Below are 26907 nucleotides of genomic sequence, written 5' to 3'. Positions count from 1 at the left end.
GTGGCCCCACCGGCCGGTTGAAAGTCCGCATTGTGCACAATCGGGTGTCCCGCTGTGCGCTGAGGAAAACATTTTTTGTTTTTTTTTTTGTTTTTTTTGCTGGCTTTTTTGAAACATGACTCTATGTCTATTAAAAAAAAAAAAAAAAAAAAAAAAAAAGGGAAAAAGAGAGAGAAAGTGTTTATTTCTCAGTGGGCGCACGACGCCGCTGTGTGTATATCCACGGGCGAACAACTTAGTGTGAGACCTGCTTAGTCATGCTAAAACACCCGTCTCACACCTCCTCTGTATCCATTCACAGGCAGCCCGAGACACAGGATGTTAATGCTTGATGGAATGCCTGCAGTCCGAGTCAAAGCCGAGCCACTGGAATCGGAACAAGGGGTAAGAGAGCAGTTGTTTTCCAGACAATCTCTCCTTCTTCTTCTTCTTCTTCTTCTCCTTTTTTTCTCTCCCCCCTCTTTTTTTTTTTTCTGCCTTCCCCTCTCCCAGCAATGGGCCGATAATCACTCCCAGGCCCGGGTGAGTGAGTGTGAGAGGCGGTGGCGGCGAGCGCGGGGGTTGGTTAGAGGGGGGTGTTTGGCTGGCTGGGAGAAGTGGTCGTGGAGAGTCGGTGGTGGGCAGGAAGGAGAAGAAGAGGAGGAGGAGGAGGAGGAGGAGGATGAGAAGAAGAAGAACCGAGAGGAGGGGAGGAGGTGGGTGGGTGGGGGGAGTTACAGCTGGGGCAGGAATGCATCGGGGTGTTTTTCGGGGTAGGGTGGTCGGGGGGGAGGCGACCGGGGGCCAACAGAGAGCCGGAGCTGGCTGAGGGTGATTATGCAGATGTAGCTGCTGCTGCTCCGGGGGAGGAGGGCCACATGGGAATCTTTAAATCTGATCCATCTCCGTCTGATCCTGCCCTTTAAGTCTCTCAATTTTCCCCAATCCATCCTAACCCTTCCCTTTCTCACTGTCACGCTAGTCGTTGCTCCGACTCGCACACACACACACACACACACACACACACACACACACACACACACACACACACACCAAACTCCGCTCCTCTTTGCGCGCTCGTCTCTTTCAGGACTGCGAGTTTATTGGTTTTGATGTTTCACCCATTTGTGGAAGGAGGCTCTGGTGACGCTCCGATAGTTTGCCGAGTTGTGACCGGCGGACAGAATTCCGCCTAACCGATGCCTGACGCAGTCGTGGCTTCTGCTGTGGATAAGAAACAACAGAGAGAAGAACAAAAAACACATCAACCACCGATATCCTTCATACTACTTGTGTGATGTCACCCGAGTTTCTGGAAGTCGCGTCGGCCCAGTTCGCCTCGGTTGCTGTTAGCGCCGTGTTTTCAGCCAAAGCGTCCACCAGATGAGCGAGAAGGCGCCGCAGCTGCTTACGCTTATGTGGCCCCCTCGGAACCCGCTGCGTGCCTGGCCTACTGTTACTGCTCGGCTACAGTCCCGCAGCTGCTCGCGAAAAAAAAAAAAAAAAAAAAAGTTAATGAAAACAACTTCGGCGCGCAAGAGTTTGTCGGAGAGGGTTTGCCGTAAAACATTTTAATGCGCGCCAAGAGGGATGTCGCTTCAGAAATTTAGCCAGTCGGTCGAAACGACTTCCTCCAATTTGCGATCGAGGCTTTTCCGGAATCGGAGCTCATGTGCGAACGCTCCCAGGTTACCTGTACTGTTTTTCTCTGGTTGCTCAGTTGCAAATACGCTATATGTAGCCTCGTCAATTCATTTAAATCACATAATAGAAACGTAGGGATGTGCAATTAATCGATTTTAAATCGAAATTGGATTTATTAGCCAAGACGATGTTAAAAAAAGGAGAATCTTAAAATTGATTTTCCTCTCGCATGCTTCTGGGCTGTGCGCCTATAGCGAAATGTCAAGGTTTTACACTTTATTCATTCATCGTTGTTCGAGATGATAGAAAAGCCTTTTATTTTGAAAGTGATATTTGGTGAAAGGCACTTTAGTTAAGTTTAAGTTTGTCACTTTATCCGTTGAGCGATTCATTTGTGTTTGGCTCTTAAGTTTTCACTTAATTCCCAAATAAGGGAACTTCATCTTTGTTTATGAAGAACCTGTTCATTTGAAAGTGAGGTTCTCACTTCATTAATACCAAGGGATTCATCTTTGTTTTTGGTCAAGATGACTGTAAATGTTGTCACTTTACTAAACCCAAGGAGGATTTACAGTATATTTCAGTTGCACTTCATTCCCAATTGGGAGATTTGTTTGCTAATTTTCTTTAAAAATAAAGATAAAATATTTGAAATAATTATTATTCCATTGTCTTTTGTAGTGTTGCCCAAAAAAAAAAAAAATCGAAATCGAAAATTGAGTTTTCAGAGAAAAATATCAGGATTTTGTTTTTGTCCAAAATCGCCCAGCCCTATAGAAACATCTCATTTTTAAGCAAATTTTCAAAAATTCCCTTGAAGTGAATGTAATCCCATTAATAAATGATATTTTAGCTGTCAAAATCTGATGGTCGCATTCGCCCCTTTTCTTGTAGACAAATTGTACCGTGGTGGCGTCATGTTTGTGCTCACTCTTTCTCGTTTCCCTCCATTTCTTGCACGTCCACTGTCTGGAATTCTTCCCTTCTATCCACAATGTGGCTGCTGTCCAGCGGATGCGTTATTGTCAATCCTGGGTGAGCTCTCCCCCGTGACGCGTTCGATGCGTCGCCGCTCACGAGGTTTCGTGGCCGCGTCGCTCTCGTTTAGCCCGCGCGCGCCGTCCAGAGACTGCAGCCGGTGAAGGGCTTTCACTGCCCACACACTAGCGCTAGGCGCTAGCGCTCTCCAGTCCGACATACCTCAGAGTAAAGTGGTCTTGTTGTGGTGAGAGGCTGTTGCTAGGTTACCGGGGGGCGGGCGGGTTGGTGGGTGGGTGGGGGGTGCTTTGTGTTGCCGTCCACAGCTGTGCGCTGTAGCGGGCGATGGCCACTTAATATTTGTAATCATGATGTATTAGCTCCGGCCTCTCATTGATTTCTCATTCATGGCGAATCGATGACATATCGCCGGGCTGATATGTCACCGAGGGCAGGGGAGCGGGTGGGCAGCGGGCGGACGGGGGTTTCCATTGAGACAAATCTGACCATGAAGGAGAAAAAAAGAAAAAAAAAGTAAAAAAAAAATCCCAGCGGGTCACCTTTTAGTCTGCAGGAAATTGCGGGCGTGCGGCTGCTTTGTATCGATAAGAAAGGAATCCGTCTCCGCACATCAGAGGACTTGACACAGAGGCAGCAGGCGGGTTATTCAGGTCCCCCCCCGCCCCCCACACACACACACACACTCTCAAGTGCGGCCCCCAGAGTTTGAGATCTGACCCCCGCTCCGGCCACCCAAAAACCCCAGGTGGGAGCCAGTTCCACCGTGAGCACGGCGACATCACTCACAGACAGGATGTCGAGCGCCGCGGCCCGCGCGGCCTCCATCTGATCGGGCCCTGACAGACGCAGGCGAGGCAGGCGGGAGAAACGTGCTCTTCACTGGCGTGCGTGGCGGGGGGCCAAGGCCCTGATGGAAACGCTCTCAGCCGCAAGCCGTCATCCATTTCCTCCGCCAGAGGGCTGGAAAATCTGCCCCGCTAACAAGTAGCCGCTAATAAAGACAGAAGCAGTACAGTGCACTGCAGTGCAATGCAGACTGGTTGGGGTTGGGGGGGGAGGGGGGGAGGGGGGGGGATGTGTGTCAGCGTGTGTAGGCTGAGGCGCGTGCGCGTGTTTATGCGCGTCAAAGTGAAAGCAGGGGGGCGGCTCGGTACGTTTCCGCGTCGACTCGGGGCGCCACATGCAGATCACCTTTCTTGGTTTTCCGCCCCAAAGATGTTGTTTTGACCTTTTACAGGGTCGCGACTGGATCGCAACCACAGGCTGCCGCTCGGTGGACTTTTTCTTTTCTCCTCTCTCGCTCTCTCTGAGGCGTGGCTGGAACATGGAACACACACGGGGAGGTTTAGATTTTTGGTTCAACTGTATCGTCATTGCACGTCGCAAGTACAGAGCAACGTAATGCACCTAGCATCTAACCAGAAGTGCTTTTCAGTGAACTAAATACAAATTAACAGTATCTATATGTAATATGATGAACATATATGTGTTCAAATACATACACACGCACACATAGTGCAAATTAATAGGTCACCATTGCTATAAAGTGCAGGTATGAAATGATAAAGATATGTTGTGACAGGTATATCTAGAAAATCACTTGATAACATATGCAGATGACATTTGTATCTTTATATGATTTGCACTTTATATGATTTTGATGATTGCAGTATGTACATGAGTACATGAGTGCATTGAGGTATTGACAGGATGTTACAGGGACCGTGAGCTGAAAATCCAAGGGACATGCCGATAAAAACGTCATTTTGTTGTTTGAGCACAAGCGATGAGGCTCAACAGCAGAGAATCACTGCTGTCACACTGTTTGCATTGATTTGAAAGTTGAAACGTCTGTAAAGCGTATTCTGACGAATTGACCAACTGCATACCTCACTATTATTTCACCTGCAGATCTGAGTCATGAAAAATGCTTTTTCTGATTGCTGCTGCACCCAATAGAGCGGCCTCACAAGATTAATTACCCACAAACTTAATCAGAAGCAGCTCATTTAGCCCTCTGTTTACAGCCTCCTGTTTATTTTCCTGCTCAGTCTGAGGCATCGTTGCTCATTGCCACACAAAAAAAAAATCAATGGCACGGTTGGCGTCAGAGGAGGGAACTAACGCCTGGTGTTGGCAACCTCAGTGCCCTTTGTGACGTCACCAAAGGCAGAATTCCAGAGCTTTTGTTGGCTTCACTTTTTGAAAAGTGAGCCAACAAAACGAGTAAAGGGTGGCGTTTTCTCTTTTCGGGAGAGTTCACTGACAGGCTGAGAGGCATTTCAGCATTTTATTGGTAAAGTGAATTTATCACACGGCACGGCTTTGATTTTTTTTCGCCATCATTAAATATTTAGCATCAGGTGGCTTTTTATGTGTCTCCGTTGCAGTAGCTAAACTATGGATTCAAAGAGATCTGTTTGCAATAACCAGGTTAGAGGGCTTTAGCAATCAAGTTTATTTGTGTGTAAATTGCAGATAGCCATTCAAATCATTCGATCCTTCTAGGACATGTCTCAGAAAATGAACAGGCTAAGAGTTTATCATTGTCGTGCAACAGAAGATCCAAATGAGGGAAAAAAAATCAGAGCAGAATAGAAGCGATCAATAAAAGAAGATGAGCAAATGAACAGATATTTACTTTTGTTTTAAAAAAAGAAAAAAAAAAGAACATTTTTACTGTGGAAGTGTGGAGGACGATTTCTTTTGAAGAGCCTGAGGAAAAAGAGCCGCTCTGTAGTCTGGTTACACAACAGCTGATTCTCCTCGATCCCTCACCAAACGGCAGCAGGGTGAACAGGCTGAGGCGGCAGTGGGTTTTTGTCAAGTTTCCCTGAGAAGCGTCTCCTTATTCCGAGCCTTCTCTAGATTTCCAGAGGGGGGTGGAGAAGTGTAATGAGCGCGACGGCTCCTCTGTAACGTTCGCTCCCGTGACGCCTCAGCCTCTGCTCTGCGGCTCCACCGCAGATCCAGCGATCAAGGCGGGAGCGAAGCTCTCTTTTCTTTTCTTTTCTTTCTTTTTTTTTTTTAAACACCAAAGTCAGTGGTTTGATTTCTTTTTTTTCCCTCGCCAGTGGCCAGCAGGTTGTCTGCTCACCACCCAGCGGAAGTACGGTTGAAATATTATTCAAATCGGTGCAATTTTATTTTTTTTGTGGAGATGTTTGATGTTGGTGCTTCTGCCAACATTGCGCTGTTTTTTTGGGGGGAGTGAGTATAAATGTGAGCCCCTTCCTTGTTCAGTGGTTAGCCAACCTGTTGTCTCATTGATATTTTATTTTGTGCCATATTATAATTAGGATTAAACTGTAACGTTGGACGGCATCAGATGTTTCAGGGTTGACAAAAGCACAATATTAAGAAATTGCTGAGCATTCATGTCATTTGTACTAATTGATCCATTAATATTAATGGAAAATTGAACAAGCCAATGGCTGATACAAGCTGGCAAACCACTGATGTTTTTGCCTGTAGTCGAAGTCGATTTACCACTTTTTGTAAATTTCTGCTCTTTCCCCTGCATGCTCCTCTTCATTCTCTCTGCCTGCTGTGTGTGTGTGTGTGTTTGTGTGTGTGTGTGTGTGTGTGTGTGTGTGTGTGTGTGTGTGTGTGTGTGTGTGTGTGTTATCATGAGAGCACAGTGGCCCTCGACACCCCCTATCTCGACACATTTAGAAATGTGCTTTCGATTAGACAGTAGATACTGAAATGAAATTAGATCAGAAACCAACCTTAAATAGTTTTTTCACTCACACACAAAATGTGATTTTATTGGTGATTCTATTTATTTTCTTTATCTGAAAATGAATTGAAATCAGCATGACTTCCAGACTGCTCAGAATATATTCTTTGGGTGTTCTTGGTTCTCTTGCACCCGGGGCCTTCATTGTGGAGTTTAGATGTTCTCCTTGTGCCTGCCTGGCTGCTCTCCGGGTTCTCCGGCTGCCTCCCACAGTGAAAAGACATTACGCACATCAGGCTAATTGACCACTCTAAATTAGCCGTAGTAAATAGCCGAGTGCGAGCCTGGACGGTTGCGGCCCTGAGAAAACCTGGCAACCTGTACGGGGTGTAACCCCGCCTTCTCCCCAAGACGGGCCAGCATTGGTTCCACAGTGCAGGAGAAGCTTTGACAGGAAATGGAGGGGTGGATAGAGAGTACTGAGATGAAGTGAAACCTCTTGCCACATATAGGAAAAACTGGCTTAGGGAGCGTCTTCGTGCCAGCGCTGCACGTTCCTACATTGGCATTGGTCACAGCGTTCAGCCGTTTGACACCCAATTAAGATTTCATGCATCTTAAAAGCAGCGGTTTGGACTGAAACAATGAATATTTTTCTTAAAACCATCACAGAACGAGCTCCTGTCACCTCCGCGCTCGGCTCATTCTGTAAATATTCTTCGCCTTTTAAAGGTTCTTTTCTCTCTCTGGTGAAAGAAGGGGGGGAAAAAAAGGCACAAAAAACTTGAAGAGCCCGTAGTGATATGAGACAAATTCTCCCCAACGCTCAGATCCTCCTCAATGGGTGTAATGACTTCAAAGCCTACAGGCAGCGTAGCTCCGGGCGGTTTGTGACACTCACATCCTATAGGGAGTATGCTAATGTGGGGAGGCAACGTGCCGGAGCCGCTGCGCCCGGCCCGAGGCTCTGTCAAGAAAGGGAAGCGCAGCGAGCGACGCAGGAGAAGCGCTGGGACGTCGGTAAATATACACGTTTTAGATCAGGTGGTGCTCCTTTTGAAATGTGCTCTTTCAAGAGATGATGAGGAACAGAACCAGCCGTCTGGAATGCTGCCCCCTATGTATGAGCTACTTTGTAAATATTTAAGTTTCTCGCACTTATGGATGTGTATTTATTTGACGAAAAATTTTCGTCATAGTTATCGTCAACAACCTTTTTTTTCTGGCTAAAAGGAGACGATGACTAGGTCATTCACAAGGACTAAGACGACGACGAGGTGTTTTGACGTTTTCGTCAGCGAATGAAAACGAGACGAAAATGTCTGCCAGAGATGAGATCCAATCAGAGCTCTCGTGGAAGGAAATGAGGTTTTAGAAAGTGGCGGGAGGAGTTGGGAGGAAAACCAATCAGAGCGACGTGGTCAGGAAGTTACATAGTGGCGCGACGACATCAGGGATTGACTAAATCTACCGTAGTTTCAGTCGACTAAAATGATTATGATATTTCGTCAACTTCGTCAACGTGACTAAAACAATTTAGACAATTAAATCATGACTAAAACCAAATAACATTTCAGTCAAAAAACTTTGACTAAAACTAAATCAAATTTTTCTGTCAAAATGACCACTGGTGCCAGATGCTGACTTGGATACTGTTTACCTGTTTGTTTGTTTTAAGAAGAACAGTTCTGAACTTTGGGGAACACAAGTTCTTCCCCCTCTCTCTGGTTTCCTTGTACGCTTCCTGTACCCTCTCAGTCCAGAGTGATCACATGATCCCCTTCATCATATAGAGTCGCCGTCCGCCGTTAATGTCTGAACACAGTCCCAAAGAGGTTCAGGTTAACTTATGATTTTCCAAAATGGTAAATATAATATCGGGATTTTAGTGTAATTGACAATCAAATGATTATTAAACATTCTGTAAATCTCTCCAAAGCTATCTTTGCACTCTGTGACATCACAAAGGGCTCATTCCCTTCACTGCGTTTCAGCTGAAAGTAGGGGCAAGCAAAAGATTGACTCCTCCCCAATCCGAGGAGTTCACTCGCAAATTATTGTCTGAAGTCGCTCAGTGGACTTTGCTGAGGGACCTTTAAACTTTAATTGCAAAGCCTTTAAATAACTGATTAAATTGTGTGATATTCCCTGCCGTGCCGTCATAACATTTGCACTGAACTCGCGATCACGATGCCTTGAGGGCGAGTGAATTTTGCATTGTGTGGGGGGAAAAAACCCCCACCACAACACACTTGGTATTCCTTCTGATAGTGAACACCGCCTCCTGAAAGCACGTTCCTCCTCGGCTCGCCGAGGTGTTTGAGGACGCGCGGACAAGCCGGCGCTCTGCGAAACTGCCTTGTTTGTCTTTTAAACTTTGGTTTATGGATTTTAATTCGCGCGGGGAAAGGTTAAAATAACTTCTGCGCTCTCTTTGGGCTGTTTTCGCTGGAGTCTCAACTCGGCGGCGCTGCAGAGCCGCAGCGCTCCTCCGTGCTGCATCACCTGCACCCACACTGGCTCCCACCGGTGTCAGAGGCTGTGTCCATTTCCACTTTGGTTTCCAGCTCTGTTTATTTGGATTTCTCGTTCTTTATTTTATTTTTTTTAGGGAGTTAGCTTTCTTGAAAAAAAAAACAAACAAACTCTCCCTTCCCTCGAGACTCTTAGAGTTTTTCCACCAAATATAGTCCATAAACTGCTTTTGCCATAAATAGCCGTAGCCCCTTGTCCTTACCGAAGGATCCTCTCAGTGAACTGCACTCGGAAAGAAAGCAAAAAGAGCCCGCTGGTTCCTCCGTCCCAGCACGGCACGGCACAGTGAAGTGATTTTATCGTTTTAAAGCAGAAATCCGACACTCTTTATCTGTTTTGACATTTTTAAAAGGCACAGACATGGAAAAAAACACACACACACAAAAAAAAACCCTACGCTCTACCCGTAATTCCGCGTGCAAAGGTGCGCGGACGTGTCCCTGAGGAACGCCTGGTGGGTGGGCGCGATGAATTGGACCTCGGCGACTTGTGACCCCTGACCTGACTCCACTGGCCGGGAGCTGAACCTCAGAGGTCGGAGGAGGGCGCATTTCACAGGGGCAGGGTCTGTTTTCCAGCTGAGGAGGAGTAGCGCAGCGAGACACACATTTTTGATTCATGGGGTCATAACACTTCCTGTGGGCTGAAAAACACGAGTACACACAAGTCTGCAGCGCGGAAGACAGTCGGCCAACGCTGCGCGGCAGAGCGCACGCTCGCTGCTGAGGGAGAGAGAGGGAGGGAGAGAGAGAGAGAGAGAGAGAGAGAGAGAGGGAGAGAGAAAAGAAATCCAGCGGTCCGGCATTACATAAGGGAGCAGAAATGCGAGTCTCAAAAACAAAGTGCGAGGACAAACGCCAGCGGAGCGTAACATTTGCAAAGTTTGTGTGCGTAATGCAGCTGTGACTCAGGTGCGTGTTGAACAAACAAAATTAACTTTGTTTTTCTAAAGATACAAGCGACCACATCGGAATAACAAAAGGTGGACTTTATTATTCATTTTTCTTAATCCGCTCTGTAATTCGACCCTTTGTGATGTCATATGGGGGGGTGGTACCTCTCCCAGGCTCGTCACAACACCCCACCCAGCCAGGTGTTGCTTCCTCCCTCTGCGACCGCCTCTGTTTGTGTCTCCTACCAAGCATGTGTGAGGTCCAATGAGGCATTTCGTTTTTAGGAGGAAGCTAAATCTTTAGCAGGAGGCTGTAAACATAGGGCTAAATACACTTTTTTTTTTTTAATTTCTGATTTATAGAATTATGTAATCTAGAAGGTTTTCATCATGTGAGGCTGCTCTGCTAGAAGCCTGGTTTGTGGAAAAAAAATGAAAACCACTTGTATTATAAGGGAGCTTTAATGGTTTTTTCCCCTTCAACATTTTGGTTTGCCGCGCGATCAGGAGTTCCTGGACGTTCCGAGTCCCTGATGGTCCTCACCGTGACTCAGCCTCTGAATGTCTCCGCTGTGAGGATCAACACCGCTCTCTTCTTCTACACACTCGCAGCACTCCTCCCACATAGAAGCGGAGCCGTTCTAGACTCGGCTCGCTCCACTTTTTTTTTAACGAGGATCCTCGGATTCCGAGCGAGGCAAAGCCCCAAAGTGTGGCCGCCTGGAGGGAAACGAAAAAAACGGGCCGGAGGACCTTCGCGTCCGCGTGTTCTTCATTATTATGTTTTTTTTTTTTCCGTTTTTCCTTTTCCCAGTAAACGGGTTCCTGAAAGCGGCGCGGACAGATGGAGCGCTTGTGTTACAGTCTGCTCGGTGTTAAGTGGAAGATGTGTTGAGGGACGCACTGAGCCACCAGCAGCGGCCCGGGGGAGGTCCATCGCTGAGAGATGGCAGGGTGGGGGGGGCGGGCGGGGGAGGGGCAGGGGAGGGGCGGTCAGGAAATTGAGCCCATATGATGTTTTTCCAGCGTCACAAAGGAGATTTAGGAGAGACACGGGTAGGAGGGGAGGGGGACGAGAGCGCTCGCCGATTCTGTGGGAGTGATGGAAAACAGGAGGAGGAGGAGAGCGCGAGAGCAGCCCACGCTACCAGAGGAGAGGAGAAGGATAGAGGGTGGGAGGTAGAGAGACTTTATCTATCTTTACTCTGCGTCTCATCTGCGGATCACATCAGGAGAAGTGGGCTTCCGCCTCCTTGGACGGCCTGAACGTTTGAATGTGAGCGAGTTCATCGCAGCCATCGTCACTGTTTCTCTGGCGTTTCAGTCAGGCCTCGTGAGGACGAATTGGCCCAACGTCGGTTGATATCTGGATAGCCGGATGGCTGGTTTCAACCCATTGGCCAACACGCGGCAGCGTCAGCAGCCAGTAGCTTCGTCTCCATTAGCCCTAGAATTGCGCAAAACCTAAATGTCGCAATAAAAAACTGGTAATGGAAACGCCTAAACTTGGAAAAACCCTCTCAAATATCACTAAAAGGTTTTGACGCTCTCACGAGGTGGTTTTTCCAGACGTATCGATATACAGGTATGTCGCAAAAGTGTCAAGGAAACACTTTTTTCGCATTTACACGTCAGCAGGTGTGATGTACGGGGTCACGTGACTAGTTCACGAAAAGTCCAGCGAAAATGCCGCGTTATGTTTGGACGGTGGAGGAGACGTAATGTTTTCCTTCAAGTAATCGCAAATGTACTTTGTCAAGGTTTTAGAAATATCACCTTTATTTTGCGAAACACTGTCATGGAAACGTAGCTAGTGGGAAGCGTACATTTCCTTGATGATGCAACACTCACTGATGTTTTCAGGTCTCCGTGGGGAAAGAGGGAATTCCATCTTTTGCGCCTTTTCCACTTGTTCCACTTTTGTAGAAAGTGTGTACCCAAACAGAAACGTCTCAAAAACTGTCCCTTTGTGATGTCACAGCAGACATCTCCCAGGTTAGCGACAACACCCTCGGCCGGGCTCCTCCGTCTGGCACCTGCTTTATTTTGGTCCCCTTGTAAACATGTGGCAGATCCTGCAAAGCGGCAGTTTTAGCAGGACGCTGTCAACAAAGGGCTAAATGCGCTGCGATTCAAAAACTTTTTAACTCATGAGGCTGCAGTTGTGGAGCCTGAGAGGGGAGACAGGGGTCTGAAAATAGGTGACAGTAGTTGAAAATATATAACAAAGGAGCTTAAAGTTTAATTTGGCTTTTAACTGTTAAGTTTAACCTGTTTTATTTTTTACTCGGAACTACTGGTGAATGAAGTGAACGCTGTGTGTAGTCGGTAATTTCTGCTGAACACAATTTACACACACTCAGGAGGTTCTCTGTTGTTGGCTGACTGATCAACATAGGTTGTGGACAAATGAAATGGGGATCTCAGTAAATATGACAGTAATATGCAACATTGTATTGTAGCTTTCTATGATTGAATTTGCGTTTCTTGCACTGATGGAAATATGTGATATTTTTTTTCCTGTTGCTCTGATGAAACAACAACAGAACCAAAGATCAAACGACTGAGTGCATGTCCAGGATCTCAGCGCATTAATGATACGCTATTATGTCAATTATCATTGCGTTGACTGTTTGGCCTCCTTGTCAAATGCATGATGAACGTAGGTTAGGTTATGGAAAAACACCAATAAATAAAAACGAGGATCTCAGTTTGTGTCGATAATTTCTTCTGGGCTGTTGCCAGTTTCAATAAAGTTTCATTAGATCACATTTTGTAGTTTTGTATGATTAAATTTGTATCTCTTGCATTGATGGAAATGTGTTTTTTCTGTCGCTCTGATGAAATAACAACAGAGCGAAAGATCACGTGACTGAGTGCATGTCCAGGATCTCAGCGCATCAATAATACGCTATTATTGCAATTATAACTATGTTGACCTATGTTTGACCTCCGTGTCTCTGACGCTGTCTCCCTCTCCCCCCCCCCCCACCAGTCACCCAGGGTGCGCCCTTACTCTGCCATGGACGGCGTGCCCTTCTTCCTCAGCAGAGTCAAAGCCGAGCCGCCGGAGGACCTGCTCGCCCACCACGACCTGCACTTCCACACGCAGACGGAGCCCGTGGACCTGTCCATCAACAAGCCCCGCCCCTCCGCTTCGGCCGCCGCCGCTGCCCTGACAGCCGCCTCGCTCTCCTCCTCCTCCCCGCTGCGCTCGGCCTTCTCGCCCTCGTCGCTCTCGTCCTCGTCCTCGCCCTCCTCCTCCTCGCCGTCCGTCATCACCTCGGCCTCGTCGCTGCTCACGCCGGGCTCCCTGGGCGCCCCCGGTGCCGGGGTCAGAGGTCAGCCGTATTTGCACATCCTCCACTCGGTGCCGCCGCCTCCATCCAGCCCGCTGAGCCTGCAGGGGCCGGGGAAGCTCTCCAGCCACGTCCACCGCATCCCCGTGGTGGTGCAGTCGCTGCCGCTCATGTACACGGCGGCGGTGCGCTCGCCCTCCAGCCTCAACAGCGCCATCATGCTACCTCTGCTGGACGAGGTCAAAGGCCAGGGCAAAGGTGAGGACGCCGAATGCAATCCGGGGCGCCTCTCTCGCCGCTCTGATGGGATTTTTTTCGTTTTTATTTAACCTCTTTCATCAGGCCTATTTAGAAATGTTGTGGTATTAACTAAAGGTTATTAAAGCACCGGGAGAGCTGTAAAGGGAGTTGGAATTCATTACGGCTGCCTCCGGCGTGTCGCAGTTTTACATAGGGTCCTGGAGAAGCCCAGTCATGTGTCTCCGCAGCAGTGTCCTATAGCTATTAAAGAAAAGAGAGGTGGAAAAATAATCTGCTGTCGAGATGCTGCGCGAGGCCGACGGTGTCGAGCGTTAATGAGTTTATCGGTCGGCAGCCATCACGGCACATTGGAAATATCCTTGCAGAGTGTAGACATAGGAAGTACTCGAAAGGTTTCGTATTATACTGATATTTAAGTCTTTGTATTTTAATCCTAGACTCTAGTGGAGCAGCCTTGCCATGATTAATCATCAGAAAAATAAACTCATAGGACTTCAGGAAACAGAATATTTTGCCCTCTTGAAAAACAGGGATCTGGCTTCCTGCTGAAACTGATGTCTAGTTGGACCTTTCACATGTTTGGAAAGGAACCCTGGCTGAGGGTTGCGCCATTGGTCAGTTGCCAGTGCCCTTTATGGCATCACAAAGGGCACTTACTTGCTGGTCTTGATAGATTATTTTTTTTCCAGGTACCAAAAAAACAAGGTGAGGTGTGAGAGAAGTTTGTGTTGCACCCGAAAATTGGAAATTGGAAACGATGGAACACAGCAAATTCTGCATAACATTGTAATAATAATAATGATAATAATAATGATAATAATGATAATAATAATGATAATAATAATAATGATAATAATGATAATGCATTTTTTTAATAGAGTGCTTTTCAAAGTCTTCAAAGACATTTTACATAAAAGAAGAGATTAAAAAAGTTAAAACACATCAAAATAAAATTTGCAATTGAAAATACTTAAAAATACACAAACAAATAAAAGAAGGATGTGGAGTAAAATAAGTGAAAACAGGGAGGTGAGTAACAATTGTTGTTAAAAAGTGACATAAAACAGTGAGGAAAAGATGTGTTTTGAGAAGTGATTTGAATGATGGCAGGTCAGTGCAGTCACGGGTGCAAGTTGGGAGTGAGTTCCAAAGGGTCGGAGCAGCAACAGAGGAGCCACGGTTCCCCCCCAGGTGTTTTGGGCCATTGGGCCTTTAAACTTTCAAACCGTTTTGAAGACTCATTGCAATGGCGACGCGAACGTATACATATTTCTAGAGCTAAGCAGCCTGCTCAGCCTGCCTGCCTGCCTGCCAGCCCGCCTGCCTGCCCGTCCTGCTGTGCAGCCATAACATTTGCACTGAACTTCCAAACATTATGCTGTGAGGTGTGTGTGTGTGTGTGTGTGTGTGTGTGCGTGTGCGTGTGCGCGCGTGCGTGCGTTCTTTCATAGCTGGCTCCTCAGGCGTCGGTGCTCCACCTTCACAGTGAGGATGAGGTTTGCTGCCTGAAGAGGCTCCTCAGTCCCAGTGTTTTTTTTTTCCTCTGCCTCGCTCAGCCTCCAGTGCACAGAACCAGGGCCACACCTGTTACTTTTCTCTATATCGAGACGCAAATAGCCCAGCGCCGTTTGAGTCGCGCACCTCGCTCTCTCACTCTCATTGCCGGCTACTGGGAGCGGGGCTGCGCCGGCCTCGCCTCTCCATTCGGACGAACGCTTGCGTGTAAAAATACGCTTTTTCGACTGATTGCGCCGCGGAGGGTCTCGATTTCCGTCTATGTGCAGAGAGGCAAACGTGTAATTAGAGCATATCACAGGCAATTGCGTGGCTGCGTGGGGTGTTCCCTTAAGGGATGGGCATCTTAAATAGGTGGAATGCTGCTGAGGAAGTGGAGGAGGAGAGCGCAAGGCAGAAACAATGAAAACAACTCTTGTGTCAGAGGAAAAAGGAGGATGTGAGACATCGGATGAAGCACTAGAGATGAATGTGCTCATTGGCCGCCGTCGCTGACTTAATGCGGCGACAGACGGGAGCGCTTCAATTGAATGCAAATGGAACTGTTCTTCCAGTCTGATTTGATTTATTTAAGGATGCGTGGACAAAAAGCCCACATAAAGCGTTTTTAAAGAGGCAAAACTTGGGTTCTGATTGGACATTTAAAATGGACCAATCTGATTTTCTTGTCCGTTTTGTTTGACTGCTAGTTGAGCCCAGCTGCAACAGTTCGGAATGAGTTACTTACTGCCTCGAGGCAGCACTGTGTTGAACAAAACTTTTGCCAAACAGTGAAGCAAAAGTGTTCCTTCTCCATCCAGTGCCATTCTTCGCTCATCCTTTAATGCCTTTAATATCTTTTGGCAGCATCGAGGCAGCCGTGAGTGGCTTCCTGTACTTTCTCTCTCTATTTTGTCAGGGCATCTTGCAGCAGTTTTCCTGCTTGCTTCACGTCAAAAAGGAGTAGTTACTCGATAGCTTTCAACGCGGGATGAAAACGCTTCAGCTCGGAGTTTGGCAAGACGGACGTGTGAGATTTCCAGAATTTAACTGGTGCCGTTCAGTTGCCTTCAGTTGGGCTACTCTGGACTCACTGTTGGAATACATGACGGGTCGTGACGAATAAGTTCAGTTGAGTCACTACCTCCGGCTGTAGTTTCAAGAGCTCCCAAACACAGTGTGCTATTTTTTTCTGTTTTAGTTTCTTTTAACCCAACAACTGTGCGCAGCGATGCAAGTCTCCGTCACTCTGCAGCTTCTAGCGCTGGTACAGAATCACACACACACACACACACACTTGCTTTAACCCTGGTGTGAGCAAGCGCACGCACACACACACACACACACACACACACACACACACACACACAGGCACAGGTTGGCCATCCTCTTTAAGAGAGGGCGGGTTCCCTTCCCTTTTCACTGCTGTCTCCCTGTCTCCGGCAGGGGGTTGCCATGGAAACAGGGCTTGACTGGAAACAACAGGAGAGAAAGAAAGAAAGAAATCCGGTGCTCTGCCCACCTCTCCGCCACTCCTCCTTTGTGTCTCTCCCCCTCAGAAATACTCCTTTTCAAACACGCGATGCATTTCCAAACTAATTACAGGTTTTCAATGGAGCCGGGCGAGCTGGTGACCGCTCTGTGTGTCCTACAATCTGTAACACCGCTCGAAACCTTTAAAGGCAAGAGCGCCGACAGTCCCAGAGTGTTATTTTCTGCACAAACAGCACCCCCCCACACACCCCAACCCCGCCCGGACCACCACCACCCCACCCTAGCCTCCTCCAGCCCCCCGTCCCTGCCTCCCCCACAGTAATAACACCATGTCTGCTCCCAACTCCAGACCCTTATTATGGGCCATTATGGCCACAGTCTTAGCTGAGAGGGCAGTGGGGGGCGAGGGAGTCTCGGTGATGTCTTGATAGCTCGTAAAAAGCACAGCGAGAGCGGAGAAGTCGGCGGAAAAGAATATCAAAATACATTTATTATTTCTTGAGATCGAAATCAAAAGGACTAATTTTGAAATACTACAGATTGAGTATTTTCCTCCAGCTGTCTCTACTTTCATGTTTCATTAAAAAAAATTATAACAATAACTATCTGTGTTGAAAGACCAGATACTTCAGTTTAACTTTATTTTATTATTCACCTGCTCTTTGGTTCATTTATTTATTTTAAAAAACGCATTTTCCTCCCCATTCATGTGGACTCATCACGGATGTACTTCAGCCTGTGTCCATGGAGACGGAGATGACAGGCTGGCTGCAGGCACCATCTCAACAAGAGCTTCAGGGGGAGCAAATTGTCGTGGAAGTTGCGGATTCGGACGTGACTTCACCGCGGCCGCTCGAGGAAAACGCAGAGCCCGACCCCTCGGCTCCCACTCGCTCGGGCCAGAGATAATTGTTCACCGCGTCCTTCCCGGCCAAATTGACAGACGTGCTTTTAGTCGACGCTGTTTAAAAAGAGAAGAGCAAAAGGAAAAACGGGGACAAAGCTAGCCCGGCAATTACTGAGATGCTCTGCGAAACTGAAAGAAATAAGGCAGCAAATGGGGTGGTGTGTTTTTTCACTTTTGTGTTGTCTTTTTGCTGCTTTCATGTTTTGCCATTACGGTGATTATGGCTCTTTGTCAGTTTTCTCACTGAGGGGAACAGAACATTAACAGCAGAATGTGATGATGATAAATGTGGTACGCGTGTTGTTTGGCTTTTTTTTCCTTTTTTTTTTTTACTCTTTATTATGTTTTACTAACATTTATTGCTTGTTAATTAAATTTACTGTATGCACTGAAGGAAGGCGCTTTTAAATTTGTTTGTACTTAATCGTATAGGGATGTTAACAATTAATTGATTATCGATTAATTGTCAATTAAGAATTTAGTTGATTAAATTAAATTAGTTGCAAATAATTGACATTTTTTTAGACTGTTTTTTTTTGTTAAATAGTGTGTTGTATACCTGTATACCTAGAACAAGTTACTGTTAAACAACTTAAAAAAAAAAAAAAGAAAAAGTTGAAATGTGACCCATTAGAAGTCAACTTATAGATGTTTAGGGTGTTTTCACTGTTCTCTAGTGTAGAAATTGGTCACATTGGCCCCTCAACATTATTTAAGGGTTAAATAATGTGTTCTTTAGACTTTTTTCACTGTGAGATTTAGGTTCTCAGGAAAAATTGCCGCTTATCAATTAATCATTAATCAATCGATATGGTCAATCAACTAACGATTAATGACTTCATCGATAATTTGCATCCCTAGTATAATGACAATAAAGGAATTCAATTCAATTCGAACGGAGAGCTCTGCAAGTGGTATGCAAACGCCCTCCTCTTCTCTCTCTCGTTCTTCTTCTTCTTCGTGCTTTTGCTCACCCTGCGCCGCCGTGTATCCTCTTCCCTCTGCAGCGTACGCGGACCACAACGGCCTGTCGCCGCGGCAGATCAAGAGTGACAGCGACGATGACGACCTGCCAAACGTGACCTTGGACAGTGTTAATGAGACCGGCTCCACTGCGCTTTCTATAGCCCGCGCCGTACAAGAGTGAGTACCCTGAGCCCGAGTGTGAGGGTGAGCGTGCGCGCGCCGGTGACGAATGTCGGATGGATCTAAAAAAAAAAAAAAAAAAAAGGACACAACACCTCTCAACAATCCACTCGCAGGGTCAGAGGGTTTAGCTTGATGTTCTATTTTTGAACGATTGCTCCTTTCATATTGATTAATTTATGTCCACTTTGTTTCTTTTATTTTGTTTTAATTGGTTTTTAACCTTTTGTTTGCAAGCCCTTAGACAAAAAATGTTATTGCAAAAAAGATTTTGGCTCTGTTGCCAAAAGAAACAATACGTTGTCGCACCTGGCTGAGGGTGTTGAGGGTACTAGTGAGATAGCAGTGCCGTTTGTGACATCACAGATGGCTGATTTTCAGAATTGTGTGTTTTAGCCGCACACTTTCTGAACCTTAGTCATTCCAAGGGTATTTTTTTGACTGATGTTAACACATAAATTGTTATTGTGAGAAAATTTGGAGAGAAATGTGTTTTTCCATAGTGTGGGACCTTTTAATTCTTGATGCTTGCCTTTTTTTTTATTATAATAGATCACATTTGGCTGGAACTTTCAGACCATTTGGTCCCAACTGCACGACTTGGCTAAGTCCAGCGGCCGTTAAGTTGATGGATCGGACTCTGATAAGACATTAAAAAAGTTCAGAGTGCAGAAGTCTGAAAAGTTTTCAGCCTTGACGAGAACACTGTCTCGCTGTAATCCCAGAGTCACAGCGAGCTCAGCGCATATCTGTGTGCTTTTCTTGCCACCCTTGCGAAATTTCAATTCATCTGCGTGGGTGTGCGTCTGTCTGCCTAGCTCCATATATATAAACATATATATATATATATATATATGACTTTAGCTGTACTTTAGCCCCAGCTGAGCATCCAGATGTCACCGTTTCCTCGCGCTGCCTGTGCTTCTGGTTTGAATGAAAAGAAAATCTTGGCCGGACTCTGTCCTCCTCATCTGCTGCGCATAAGTCCCGAGCAGCCGCAAAACCTGCCTGTCTAGACTTCAACTTAATGCCCGTTTTATTTAGACAAACTGAGAGAAAAGTAACCCCGGACTGTTTGAGCCTCTCGCTAACGACGCGGCAACAATAACAAGGCCAAGGCTAATGGTAGCTGCGCAGCAACTAGCAGTTGTTTTCCTGGTCGCCGGCCAGCGCGCACCGTTGGCACCGCGTCTCCCACAGCCTCGCCGTTTGTACAGTGTGCGGACGCACGTCAAGGCTGCATGAAAATGCATGAGCTGCTGTGGTGGCCCTGCGCACCGCATTAGCCCACTTTCTGTCTTGTGGTTTAGGGCGAATAGAAACAAGGTGGCTGTGGAGAAATGCAACCTTGTTGTGTTTACATCGAGTAAAAGGACAGGACATTTTATTGAGGATATAATATATCGAGAATGATTAGAAAAAAAAGCACATTCAGTTCCGTTTGAGCGTTCAGGCATTAGTCACGAGGGAATGAGTACACTCGCATGAAAACAGTGATTTAAAACTACTTGTGGAAGAAAACACAAGTGTTTTATTTCTGAGTATTGTTATGGTGATGATGATGATGATTTTTATTGTGTTGTATTAACAAGAGTGCAATTTGCTTGTTGCCCTATTAAAGGGGTCTGATGGCAGTATGAAGGAAGCAGAATCACGAACAAGTTCACTGTTGGAAACATTTTTGGTACCTGCAATTTGACACGAGTGCAAGTGTCAGTTTTTATTTGTAGAGATTGTGTAGTGTATTACCATGTACTTGCACGTAGCACTTGAAATATGTTGATAGAAACAAGGTGGTGGTTTAATATATCTTGGCCAATCTTCTTCGTTATTGAAATGAATAAAAACCTCAAGACTTGACATGGTGACATTTCCGTTGCTGCCAGTATATTGAGCTGAAGTGAAATCGAAACCAGTTCTCTGGCTGTGTGTGTGTCTATCAGTGGGGGAGGCAGAGGGTGCCATGTTTCAGGGAAGACACAGACACAATGTGTGCGTGCGCTCGTGTGTGTGTTTTTAAAACACACACACATTGCACGCCCGCACTCGGAGGGCGAGAAAGAGTCACTGGAGGCCTCGGGTTTCGATGCAGGTTATTGAAAGGGACAGGCGTGCCCCTGAGTGCCACACGTGGGCTCCGGGTGGTCGGAGAACAACAGAGGTTGGCAGAATCCAACCTTTCGCTGGCCAGCCTTTCACTATGGAGAGAAATCACCAGCCGTGCTTAGCAGAGCCCTGCCAGGACCTGCCCACACACTCACTCCTCTGTGTGCAAAGTGCAGACTCTGCTGTGTGGAAACTCCTGCTCCTGTGTGTGTGTGTCAGCGCAAGGCTGTGCATGCACGTCCCTAAGTATTAATCCTGCGCTGTCAGCGTGCGCGTTTGTGTGTGCGCGCGCGCGGATCGTAACACGTACGTACGCACGCACGCACGTGCTCTTGGGTGGCGGTGCTGGACAGAACAGCTGGTTCCAGAAGGAGGTCAGCCATTGTCAACAGGAACACAGACTTTTGCGTGTTTGTCTGCGAACAAACAAAGCAGTCTGCAGCCTCCTTGAGTTACGCGGCAGTTTAGCCGCGCGGCGGGAGACTTGCGCGTCGCGTATTGACACAACAGCGCACGCTCCTTGTTGGATGTCTGCGGTGCAGCAGAAGCCGAGGACACTTCTTCTTCTTCTTCTTCTTCTTCTTCTTCTTCTTCTACTAATTCTTCCTCTGCGAAACGTATCGGCCCTTTGCTACGTTTCTCTTCCTGTAAACAAAAAGGAGGCGTCGCTGCGAGTGTGGAAAGAATCCTTTTAATGCAGCGGAGTGACCACTTTTACTGAAAAAATGTTTGTGTGTGTGTTTGTGAGAGAGAGAGAGAGGGAGAGAGAGAGAGAGAAGATAGGACTGAAGATGGGGGGTGTAAGCAGCTTCCAATCCAGGTATCCATAAATAAATTAATGATTGAAAGGAGAGAGGGAAATAGAGAGACAAAGTAAGTGTGTGCATGTGTGTGTGTGTGCGTGCGTGCGTGCGTGCGTGTTTGTGTGTGTGTGTGTGTGTGTGTGTGTGTGTGTGTGTGTGTGTGTGTGTGTGCGTGTGTGCGCACGCACGCGTGCGCGCTTCCTGGACAGCCTCCTCCATATTCATGCGTTTCCCAGGGGACGAGTGGATGGGCTATTGTGAGAGCGAAGGAGTGAAAGAGAGAAAGACACTCAGAGACGGAGGGAGAGAAAGTGTGTGTGTGTGTGTGTGTGTGTGTGTGTGTCGGGGTCCGAGGGTTGGTGTCGGAGAGGCTTGTCTGTGCTTAAGTCCGGCTGACAGAAGGGGAGGCGGGAAGCAGGGGGAGGAAGAGGGGAAGGCCGGGGAGGTGAGGAGTTGGTAGCCTTGGACAGGTACAAGAATGCCCAGTGGGTAGTCTTACATTTTGCGCACACACACACACACACACACACACACACACACACACACACACACACACACACACACAGCGGGCCTGCTTGAGCGGCGCGCTGTTGAAATGTACAGTCAGTTGTTGCGTCCTCTCCTCCTGCGAGAAGGAGGAAAAAACACACACTGCGTTCGCACCGACGGCAACACCCCCGGGTGTCACAGGTGACACACACTCACTCCCTCCCTCCAGTCCCGGGTGAAGCGTGAGAGGGGAAATGTTGGGGGAAAAAAATAGGGAAACAAAGGGAGCAAAACAGAGGTCAGCTCTGTTTGAAAGTGTTCTCAGAGCTACTTCCTATTTCTGTCTGCCGCTGCTTTGGGACACACAAACATGCGGGCTTGCGCGCGCACACACACACACACACACACACACACAGACACACACATATGCACGCAAACACGTTCACACAGCCGTGATGTTGCGGTGACACGCAGGTCAAGGCAGCGTGAGTTTAGCCCCCGGGGCTCGCATGAGAAAATGCGGCAAATTGATTCTCACAAAGCGGCGAGGACACATATAGTCACAGCCGTGGCACTGGAGGGAAAAATGTTTTGTCTGCGCGAATCGATACGGACGACACCCACCCAAGCCAACAGCCGCGCCCATGAATCTTTGGCCGAGGTTGAGCGATAGCGGCGCTGCGCCAAGTAGTTTGCAAACGCTACACTTTTAACCCATTTGGGCACGATGGTTGAACCCCACGACTGGTTTTGGAGCCTGCAAAATGTCTATTTTGTCTTGGATTGTTTAACTACGGAAGCCCTGAGGGGTCACGCGTTTGAGATAGATAATTTGAGATCTCGAGAAAACAGATCAGAATTTTTGAATTGCACTGCGTGTGCCGCCTTGGAGCAGGGAACCCAATGTTAGCTATTGAGTCAAAACTGAGTGTCGTTAGCTTAGCGCTCTAGAAAAAAAAAAAGAGTTTACACGAAACCATTTTCAAAGATTTTCCTGTTTACACAAATACGCTGGAGACGACTGAAAACGATGTAGTACCTATGCCAGGCCTGGTGTGGCGCTGCAAGTTTACTGCCTGAATGCGGAAGAAGGAAAAGAACACCTGAAGCACGACGTGTTTAAAGAAGCAGGAGCTCGCTAAAAACATAAGCACCACTGAGAACAGAATGAAAGGTCCCTCGTAAAAAGATGGTGTGGATAAACGACAGAGCTGAACTTCTGCTTCGAGTTATTTTAGAACACAAAGCCTTAAAAGGTCCATGCTGAGGTTGACTGGGAGTCCTGCCAGTAAAAGTTTGCAAACATTTTTGTCATTTAGGTTTCCTGCCTCAATATCCCAGTCCACCAAGCCAAAAGACAATCAATAAAAAGTAAAACAGGAAGTTTGCAAATCGCTTTCGTTGTTTATTTTCACTTTGCACACAATCCACTATCGACCCACGAGCACCGTGTGTTATTGTTCACTATTTTTTGCGGTTTGTTGTAGTGGAGGTTAATGGAGAGACTGCAGGCTGATTATTAGTCGCAGTGACAAGTCCGTTGCTCGACGCTGTTGTTGTGAGTGGTTGTCTGCACCTCACAGCCGCTCAGGTTGCAGGGCGGGGGAGGGATTTAGAGCTGTGACATCAGCGTTTCCAAAAAAGATGGGTTCGGCATTTACACAAATCTGGGCAAGGCGGCATTTTCAAATGTATCCACCCTGAGGAGCGTTTTCGAAAATGTGCCGGCTTCATGTAAACGCAGGGCCGAACCGACTAAATATTTCTGCGTTTTCAGAGAAACCCGTCTTGGTGTAAACGGGACTTTAGTTGACAACTGTTTGTCCCCGATTTGCCTTTTCACACCTACATTGCGAGCCAGTTGTGGCTGGATCGTGTGAGCACGTTCATGATGAGGTGTGGCTCTCACTTTGACCTATATAGTGTGTATTTAAGGAATAATTTAGGCTTAACTTGGCACTGGTCCACTTTTAGGATGGGCGTTCATACTTCTGCTGCTTTGACAATCAAACTGGCAGCTGCTACTGTTTCACAAACAGAACTAATCAATCAACTCAAACAAAGGCAGCAAATTTTGGATTAACATATACGACAAAAAAAAAAAAAAATGCGTGTTAAATCTTTGTCACCTCATAGCTCACAGAAAGTTGCCAGTTTGAATCCAATCTGGGGCCTTTCTTTGTGGAAGTTGTACGTCTCGTGGCTTCTCTCTGGGTGCTCCAAGTTCCCCCTACAGACCAAAGACACGTACACTTGGCTAACTGGCAACTCTAAAACGTCCTCAGCGAATGTCAGTACTGACGGTTGTTTTCACTAAAGTGACTCGTCCAGGGTGTAACCCCGCCTTCGCCCTAAAACAGCTGTGGTAGTCTCCCCGGGTGCGAGATAAGCGGTGATGGAAGGATGGATGGATGAAAAAAAATTACACAGAAAAGTAGACTCTGCTGGTAAACAACAAATACCCTGCGTCCTCATGTCCGTGTTTTTTGACCCACTTGAACTTGTTTCCTCCGCTCAACTCCATGACAGCGGCCCATCCATCATGTTACGTTAAAATGTGCCACATTTTCCCCAACTTCGTTCTAATTCGTGTTACAGCGAGATTTCTGCCCCGGTGTTTGTGCCGTCCATCGCTGCTGCTGCTGGCTAAACATCTGTAGCCGGTAGCTTGCTTTGCACTTTGAAATTTCCCCAGAGTAGATCAGTGAGTGAACCCGATAAGAAATCTCGACAGTATGAATTATATCGGTTTTTACGAGTCACGCTCTCTTTTTTTGCCCCCCTCTCCACTTCTCCGCTTTGTTTTACAAGCTTTTGTACTCGGACCTCCCTTATGATATCATAACCGTAGGGTCGCCTCGCGGATGAAGTCAGAGTGTAAACATCCGCCTCATCTGCGACGTGTCTGAGCGCCGAGTGCTTCCAGCGCCTCCTCTGCTCCACTCCGCTGTGCTCTCATGTCCACGACAGATATCCACGAAAAACAGTCGACTCATTTACCCGAGATGTTTATTTTTCAATTCGAGACAAAGAGGCCGAGTTTGTTTCTCACTCTGGCAACGGAGAGACGGACAACTCTGAATAAGATGAGATAAGATGGATGTGGCTGCACTGGTAAAACACTAGTTTGCAAGTTAATATGATGTGTAATATTTGTGGGTGTGGGTGGGGGAAAGGGGAGGGAGGGTCTTTGATTTGAATCTCTATATTTGATTTAACGTGAGCGCTTTGGACGCAAATAGACAGAGGGAGGAAGCGCTGGAGGGGAGTTGGCGTGGCTTCATATCTGACCTGTGTGCTCATTTCCTGTTCAGTGTCAGATTGGGGAGAAGCCAAGAGCAACAGGTGAACCACACGCACACAAACACACAAGCACGGGCGTGCTTTCGCGTCGATAGTTTTTGCGCTGCCACTGCGGCTGCGCGTCGTAATTGCCGATTTTGCTTTTGACACATATTTTGTTTTGAGACACCAGACAGGAAGTGGGTTGCCTGTGGCGGAGACGCTCGACTGCGGGACTTCCGCTCTGCCCCGACACTTGTCTCACCCTTCTCCTCTACCTGCTTCTTTCTTTCCGTGGCGGCGGCAGAGGCTGCGAGAGCCGACAGCTAAATATATCCTCTCACATCTCACACACTCACTCCACCCCTCTAGTAAACAGAGATGTTCTTGTTTTATGCCTCTACTGTGTCCTCCACCTTCTTGTCCTCTGTCTCGCTCTCTGTGTGTCACGTGTTCAACACCGTGTGAAAAGCCACCCAAAAGTCCATATGAGCGACTGAGGATCGACCGGAAGCACAGCAGGCTTCAGTTTCTCCGCACATACGAAGCCGCTCGTCGCACTGCAGGAGGGAAAAACAATCCAAACAACACAAACAAAACTCAATTAGTCATTAAAATTCGTCGCCTGCGTCAGAATTAAACGCGTCACGGCAACAGAGACTGAGAAGATTTAATCGATCGGGGACATAAAACAGACAGACAAGCGCGCTGCAAAGTAAAAGTCTGCTCCTCGTCCCCTCGCCGTGATTGATGAAGGTGTCGGAGCTGCGAGAATACCAGCCGTCTGACCTCATGGAGCCGCCCGCCGCTCACCGAGCTGGACTGTAGTGTTGCACTGCCCCCTGCCGGCAGAGCTTGGCTGCGCACGTCCCTTCACATGCATTTATTTTTTCCAGTCGATCTCAGGATCAAGATTTAGCTTCTTCTTCTTCTTTTTTTTTTTTTTTTTAGTCTCTTTAGATTACCAGAAAACAGCATATTTAGCCCCCTGTTTACAGCCTCCTGCAAAATGGCTGCGTTTGGGCTTTTCTGTTTTGTTGCACCTTAAGCATGTTTAGAGGAGATTAAAAAAAAGTCAGTCTCAGCCTTGCCAGAAATGCGTGAACTGTCTGCACCCTTTGTGACATCACATGGGGTTGATTTGCAGAACTCTGGGTTTTTTTTCTGCAAGTTAACTAACTATGCGGTGGGAATGATTATTATTTCATCGTTAAAATTGTTGATTATTGTTAAAATATTGACAAAGAAAATTTTGCATTGAATTTCTAGTTTAATTAAATCATTTAATTCTTAGAAAAAAATGAAGATAATTTCAGACTGTAATGAAGACGCTGTGCTTATGAAGACACTCCATACCTTTGAAAGGTGTGATGTTTTTGCACATACAGTACAGTCGAGTGGTGACACTGGCACTCAGACTTTGTCCCTGTCGGTGAAGCTAAATTATAGTGGAACACATGGAGCCGTTAGGCAGTGTCTGCCTTCTGTCAGTGAGCCATCATCTTCCTGCGCTCCATCAGGCACTCTGTCAGCGCCAGGTCACAGTAACTACACAGGCACGCTGCAAATTAAAACCACATGGCAATACGGATGCTACCGAGACACATGTTTTTTTTCTCTGAAACTGCTTTATTTCAAACTCAAACTCAATAATAAAGCGGCTTCTTTCACAGGGGTTTTCACGTTGCCTCTTGTCTCCCCATGTGCTTGCAGCTCCATGTCGCCCTTCAGTATCGACAGCATACGTCGCCCGAGGAGGTCCGAGTCGCCAGATTCCAAAAAGAGGAGAATCCACAGATGTGACTTTGATGGCTGCAATAAGGTGTACACCAAGAGCTCCCATTTAAAAGCACACCGGAGGACGCACACAGGTCAGTGGATCTCCTGGGGTGAAA

General features: G+C 47.1%; 1 protein-coding gene across 4 annotated transcripts in view; it reads left to right on the top strand.

Annotated features, from left to right (window-relative positions):
* klf12b (Kruppel like factor 12b) overlaps positions 1-26907 on the top strand; it is a 50952-nt gene that overhangs the window by 17213 nt on the left and 6832 nt on the right. For all 4 annotated transcript variants that reach the window (XM_076031113.1, XM_076031116.1, XM_076031114.1 and 1 more), the window contains exons 2-5: positions 302-384; positions 12727-13288; positions 18194-18329; positions 26726-26883. In XM_076031113.1, coding sequence (XP_075887228.1) covers positions 319-384; positions 12727-13288; positions 18194-18329; positions 26726-26883 — 922 coding nt within the window. In that variant the 5' untranslated portion in view covers positions 302-318. The remainder of the gene's footprint in view (positions 1-301; positions 385-12726; positions 13289-18193; positions 18330-26725; positions 26884-26907) is intronic.

This window comes from Nelusetta ayraudi, unplaced genomic scaffold (genome assembly GCF_046127955.1).
Source record: "Nelusetta ayraudi isolate G7.1 ecotype Tasmania unplaced genomic scaffold, CSIRO-AGI_Nayr_v1 ptg000031l, whole genome shotgun sequence".
Classification (NCBI taxonomy): Eukaryota; Metazoa; Chordata; class Actinopteri; order Tetraodontiformes; family Monacanthidae; genus Nelusetta; species Nelusetta ayraudi.
The sequence above is the reverse complement of the archived record's forward strand: the minus strand, read 5'-3'. Positions and strand labels throughout refer to the sequence as shown.